At 43.1% G+C, this 6,847-nt stretch overlaps 1 protein-coding gene across 1 annotated transcript; it reads right to left on the bottom strand.

The window, feature by feature from the left end:
- Positions 1–1,277: 1,277 nt before the first annotated feature.
- Positions 1,278–4,338, bottom strand: LOC145492555 (uncharacterized). Its single transcript, XM_081472023.1, has 4 exons — positions 3,019–4,338; positions 2,864–2,883; positions 2,132–2,727; positions 1,278–2,009 (listed from the first exon to the last, which is right to left on the bottom strand). The coding sequence occupies exons 1-4, from the start codon at positions 3,600–3,602 to the stop codon at positions 1,278–1,280; spliced, it is 1,932 nt and encodes a 643-aa protein (XP_081328149.1). The 5' UTR covers positions 3,603–4,338.
- Positions 4,339–6,847: the final 2,509 nt, after the last annotated feature.

The raw sequence follows: 6,847 nt of genomic DNA on the forward strand, positions 1-6,847 counted from the left end.
TTGCTTTATTGTAAATGCATCTTCCTGTCTCCAGATGACAGCAAACTCAACAAACATGTTATATTCTTTTGGAACTGGCCTATCGCCACTGTCAATATCACTGTAGCATAACGACTGTCTAGTTCACAGTGCTTTCAAGAACTATAATCTCTTAATGTAACTAATAGCCATAATATTTTTCCTTTAATTCACATCGTGTGCAAAATAGTCAAACGTAGCATAAGCGCAACGTGGTATTCCTTAACAATGCACACACTAATACATGTGCAAATATGAACATAGAAAGAATAAGTCGCACGCAAGCTGTCTTATTACAAGCCCATGAAACTACCAATCTACGGTTGCGTACTAGTCTGCATAAAACGAGTCAGGGTCATTTGCTTCTTGGATGGATGCGCCTGGCTTTGAAAGTGCGGCCTCTTCACTGACGTAGCTGCTACAGGGTTGTGAGCTCGAGCAATGCCTGGGGACGGTGGACAGATAGCTTCCACGTCGTCATTCGGAATGTACATTGGTGTCTTTGGTGCCGCCGACCAACATTCTTCGTCGTCTTCGTCTGAGCTCCTGCTTCTGGCAGGCAGATTTGCTGGACGCTGGCTGGGTGGGAAGACTCTCACTGGCAGCGGAGAGAACAGGTCTCGTATGAAATTCACGCAAGAACGGTCTACCAGCTCGTTGCTAAGGCAGAGCCTCTTGCGTTCTGCCAGGGCAGCCGGTAGTTTCAGCGTTCCATGACGCTCGTGATAACAGCGCAGTTTTTCGCAATTGATTTCCAGGAGACTTTGCATCACTCTTCGTTCTTCTTCGTCTCTTGGATCTTCCATTCTTTCGCTTTGCTCAGCCATTTCCTTCTCCATAGCTAAAAGCCACGGCTTCCCAAATGCTGTTCTGATCCTTTCCTGTTCCTGATCTTCTTGAAAGGCAGCGAGGTCCCTTCGAATCGGTGTGGGCAGCGGCTCGTTATGGTCGTGCGGGAGCAACGACACGTGCTCCACCGACACTCCCCTCGTTTGTAAGAAGTGTTGCCTCTTCTTATAGCACCTTTCTTCAACCCTTTTCAGCCTTTCCTTTTCAGCGAGATGACTTTCTAACATGTGGCTCAGTTGGCGGTGACGTAGAGAGCCAGGTGAGCATTGTGCCAGCCTAGCTTTCAAGGTCGTCAGGGTCTCGTCTTCATCGGAATCGCCGACATCTTCAATGGCGTCCTCTTCAGAGCTTTCTTCTCGGGATTGCGGTTCTGTCAGAAGGCCGCAACTCTGTTCTCGTCTACAATCGCCCTAAGCGGTTTCGTCGACTTCTTCGTCTATTAAAGAAACGCTCAAAATGTTGCGCAACTCCTCCTCAGGCATACCACTTTCGTGCACAGTGGGCATTGTACTGGCCTGACTGCTCGGGCTGTCTCCTACGATATTGTGCGCCCACACAATGCAATCCATAGCATGTTTCCTCAGCCACTTGTTTGCTTCAGGTTCGACACGAGGAAGACTCTTGAAGTGGTACTTGCGCAGGCGTTTGTCCATAGCTTGATTGTGAGCTGCACCAAAATCCATTTCCACCTGGCAAGTTATGTACATGGTCGCAGTGCAATGGAAACCTTGAGCCTTTTTCCACTTCGCGTCGTGCGACGTGAAGCCCCCTTGACATATGATTTTCCAGTCATCTATGTCGAGCAGGGTGGCATATGCCTCGTCTAGGAAGATAACCTCTGTCAGGTTGTCGATCATAGCCTTGTTGAAACTCTTTTGCTTCGTGACGCGAGCAATTCGGCTTAGGGGAATGATCTGAAAAACAGGTGAGAAGAGGCTGGTCTTTCCACTGTCAGCTGAGCCAATAGCACACAGCACAGGCTGTTTGTGTTCTTTGGGACGGAACAATGCCAGGAAATCTGCACAAAACTGCCGAATTTCATCTTCTGTTAGGCTGTTCCTTAGGATTGCCTCAAAATATCTTGGCTCCGGGTCCTTGAGTCGGTCGTAGTCCACAAACGCGCGTGGAGTTGTGAGACCCTTCTGTTGAAAAGAGCCAAAACAAAAGCACATCAGACAGTGCTACAGATCGTAAAGATTGGGTTTGAAAATTTGATTGTATCTTCTTATTTAAATGTTAAAACAGTCCAGTGTATTCTTCTCACCTGAGATTCTGAGATAATCCCTTGGACGAACGACCCAGAGGAAAAGCTCCAAAACCACCCGTCTTGTACTTCGATCAGGTCTCTGTCAATCTTAATTTGGCGTATGAAAGAGCTTTCTGGCTCGCTTAGTATGGGCAGAACACGTTGAATATGCTGGACCAGACGGTCTTTGAACGCTTCGTTTCCCATTAGGCTGTGGAGGAACGTTTTCATGGTACACAGATACTGGAACGTGAACTGCGATTTGGCCGCCAGTTTGTACACCTCGCCGCGATACACAGCATACTGCAGCTTTTTCATCACAATTTGTATATCGTTGCACAGGACTGTTACTGGACAGGATAGGGGTTTGTGCGGCGGATCTGGTAGTGCTGTCTGCGATGTACTTTGCAGGTTGTTATCAAATCCAAAGGTGTCTAACACGAGACCAGCTCGGCGTAATTCCGAAACGGATGCTGCCATCATCGTTTGAAAACTCTCAAGAACGACACGAAGGCGAACGACATTTTCCGTCGGCGCTGACTCTTGGGATTCTTCGTGGAAGTCACCATGAAGCTCCTCTTGCAGAGCCCTGCCAATCAAAACAAAAGGTTTTGCTTACGTAAGGCAATGCAATATCTCCCTGGTATTACTTTGTGAAAGTGAACTGCTGAAATCAAACTCGCGATGTTTTGAAAATGAGAAGATAAAAATTGATCAATTATCGATAATCGAATAACAGTCTCTTTTCACCGGGCAATGAAGCATGATTACTTTGATTTTTCAATGATGAATAGCATTTTTTACCTTTCTGACTATTTATGTTTGTTTATTATATATTTACTTTCATTAGCGTGCAATTTAACAGAAATTCAAAGAATATAAATTGGTCAAATTAATCTACTCACCCGAGGCAATGCTGGTACGATGACTCCACTAGTTGCATTAAGCAGAGGTTTTTGTGGTCCTTAAACACTTGACATAGCTGATTCAGGTTATGACAGCAGTTTTTCTTTCGTGACGCCCTTGATGCATAATATTCCAAACCGCAACTTGCGACAGCTCTTTGGATTCTAAGTGCATTAATGACCGAGCCATTGTTTGTTTGGCAAGCCACCCAGTAAGATATGGCTGGGAATGTTTGCTTTCCCGGCGATGAAAGCTGGGACGCATTGACGGGCGATTCGTCATTCGATTCGTCACTCTCTCTGGTCTCCTGCAATTGTGGCCTTTTTCGCTTCCTGCTGTCCAATGTTGACGTACTTATCGCCGAAAAAAAGAAGCAAATTTCCGCCAATTTTGACAAGGTTAAATCGCATTCGTCGCGTTTCTCGCATATCCAGTTCCATGCTCTTTCTATTTCGGCGTCGCTAACCCGCCAAACGCACTTAAAAGCAACAACCGAACACAGCTTTTCAACCATCGCAACTATCTCGCACTCCGCCTTATCTCTTATTGCCTTGCTATTTAACTGAGAGCAAGGTTTGCTCATCTTGCCACATGAACATGAGCATGAACTGAGCCGTTTGAAGTTCTGACTACCCTTAAATACTGTTTCGTCACAAACATGAACAAATTTTCATTCTCAAACCCGCCGGAGAGAATAGCAGAGCAAATCACAGGTGAAAGATTGAGAACTCCATTTGATCACCACCAATAGCTTTGCAATATTCTTTTTCTCTAAATTCTTTCGTTGAGCTCAAAAACAAATAATGGCTTTCACCTAAACACTCCACAATACAAATCTCCAAAACAAGTTAATGCTTTAATACATTTGATGAAGAAAAGATTACATAAGCGTTATGTAACCTATCAATAACTTTGATATTTCTGACAAATTTCTTGTGGTTAGTTCCTTTTGAAAATAATAACGGAAAAAAGCTGATAAAGTTAAACAAATGTATTCATGCGTATGTGATGTGATGAACAATAATAAGTTGATGAGGTGAATCTTACTCTGTTGTTGGCGTGTATACTGGGTATGGCGTATACTACGGATATGGCCAGAGTTGATTAACAAATTTACTCAAACCCGCTATATACGCTTAAACCGGTATATACGCCAACAACAGAGAAAGATCATTGCAACAACTCATTAGCATGCAGTAGGCACATTTCACTCTGTACATGGCGTGTTTACCGGGTTTAGCGTATAAAGCGTATATGAGATGAATTAATTAACATCAACTACTACTACTACTACTACTACTACTACTACTACTACTACTAATAATAATAATAATAATTAATTTTATTTATTAGTAGTAGTAGTAGTAGTAGTAGTAGTAGTAGTAGTTGATGTTAATTAATTCATCTCATATACGCTTTATACGCTAAACCCGGTAAACACGCCATGTACAGAGTGAAATGTGCCTACTGCATGCTAATGAGTTGTTGCAATGATCTTTCTCTGTTGTTGGCGTATATACCGGTTTAAGCGTATATAGCGGGTTTGAGTAAATTTGTTAATCAACTCTGGCCATATCCGTAGTATACGCCATACCCAGTATACACGCCAACAACAGAGTAAGATTCATTTCATCAACTTACCTTTCATTTTTACTGTAAGTATTTTGATACTTACAGATCAAAACGTGATAGGGAACAGAAATTTTGGGAAACGATCCTTCCTTCCTTCCTTCCTTCCTTCCTTCCTTCCCTCCTTCCTTCCCTCCCTCCCTCCCTCCTTCCCTCCCTCCCTCCCTCCTTCCTTCCTTCCTTCCTTCCCTCCTTCCTTCCCTCCCTTCCTCCCTCCTTCCTTCCTTCCTTCCTTCCTTCCTTCCTTCCCTCCTTCCTTCCCTCCCTCCCTCCCTCCTTCCCTCCCTCCCTCCCTCCCTCCTTCCTTCCTTCCTTCCTTCCGTTCTTTCCACCTTCCTTCGATTCCTGTTAACTTTTTCTACATCCGCTGACCAGTATATAAAGCGCTGGCAGTCCCTAGCGCCCAAGTCGGAAAAGGTTTATTCACCAAGTGATTTGATTCTGTAGCAATGTTTGTTATTCGTAAATCGTTTCTGCACGGTCGACAGCATATGTTTTTTAGTTTTAAGTTCTCACTGTTAAACTATTTCAATGCTGTTCAATGAAAGTAACGCCCTGTATGATTGACCTGAACGCAACACCAGGACAGAAGTCGTATTTAAGCCTATATACGATTGTAAGAGAACGACGTCAAGGTTCATCCTCCTCGATTCAATTGTAAGGGAAAGTCTTCATCGTTTTTCCCTCGCAATCCCATCTGACACTAATGATAACTTGGGGCTCAAATAAGGCTAGCATATTTTGAGTTCAAAATCGATCGATGTACTGGACGACTCGAATGATTAAAAGCTCCAGATGATTTTCCATCGGAAAGCAAGCGCTGTGTTTTGGTAAGTATTTTTTTATAATACTTTTTTTTAGCATCGGAAAGGCAAACACTTTGTTTCGGTGAATGTTTTCTTTGTATAAAAAAAGTAAAAAAAAAAAAAAAATGTTGTGCCTTGTAGGATTTAGACTCATAGCCTCTCGCGTTTTGGGCGACCATCTACTCTACTGCGCCACATCCGCATCGTAGGAAAATTGGTGAAACATATTCCCCATATTGGTTTCTACAGAAACGCTGGGTTGTCAGAACAGCAGGCTCAAGTAAAAAGAGTCGCGCGAAAATCGTTCGAGTCATCAATGGCTGGATCTAGCTTATCCTTCAAATAAGTCGTTGCCGAGCTCGTTCAAGTGGAGGTGAATGTTTGCTTTTTTTCGGAAACGTTTCTCATTCCTGCGTTCGAAGATCTGTTTAGATGTTTGACAATGGCGTCATTCGTGACGAACTCAGTGGAACTGGAATAGCAGGAGACTGTACAACTCGCTGTAATATCGAACGACTACGTTTGGACATAAGCTATGGATGGACTCGTGTTATTTAATTATTACAAAACTCCATTCTCAGCCTTTCATAAATCATTATCCGAGCTCAGAGACTCACAGCCACTTTTATTTTCTCGTCTTATAACCCAATCGAGAGCCTACATCTCACAAGCTAAATAAAGAAGATATACCAACCGACTGACCGACTGACCGACTGACCGACTGACCGACTTGAACTTGCACCAACATCAGATGCCTGTGAATTGTTACAAATTAGAAATAGCGCTCTACGTTTTCCATTTAGTTCACCAGAAAGGTAAAAAGTCATATATACTCCATAACCGCTTTGTAATTGTAGTTAATTACTGAAGTCATGGTTTTAATAAACACCTTTCCATTATTGTAGATTTCCTGTTATTCACAAACCAAACAAAGGAAGTTAAGGGACGCACAGTTACCCTCAGGTGGGAACAAGGCTCGTGTTCTGCCGTCACGCACACTGTTTATTACAGAGAAGTGAAGCCAGGAAATAATGCAAGCATATGGAAGGTAGTTAATGTGTCGCGATTTGCAGACCACTATAACCTTGAATTGGAATGCCTTAAGGAATATGAAGTAGCAGTTACTGGATGGGGAGCCAGAACACTTAAACCATGGAGAGTCAAAACTGGACAAGGTAAGAAGGGATAATATTGACAATGAAGTATTCAAACAGTTCAGGCAAGAGTGGAAAGAGAAACTTACCTGAGCTTTTTGACGCTTTGGTTTTCCGGCTTGTCGAAATACTTGTTGTAAAAAAACTGAATCCAAGTCCAATATAATATAACAGGCGACGAACCGGAAAAGAGAAGTTATGTGGACCATAGCTAAAAAAATTTCAAGAAACAAATTATG

The sequence above is a fragment of the Orbicella franksi genome, chromosome 1 (genome assembly GCF_964199315.1).
Source record: "Orbicella franksi chromosome 1, jaOrbFran1.1, whole genome shotgun sequence".
Classification (NCBI taxonomy): Eukaryota; Metazoa; Cnidaria; class Anthozoa; order Scleractinia; family Merulinidae; genus Orbicella; species Orbicella franksi.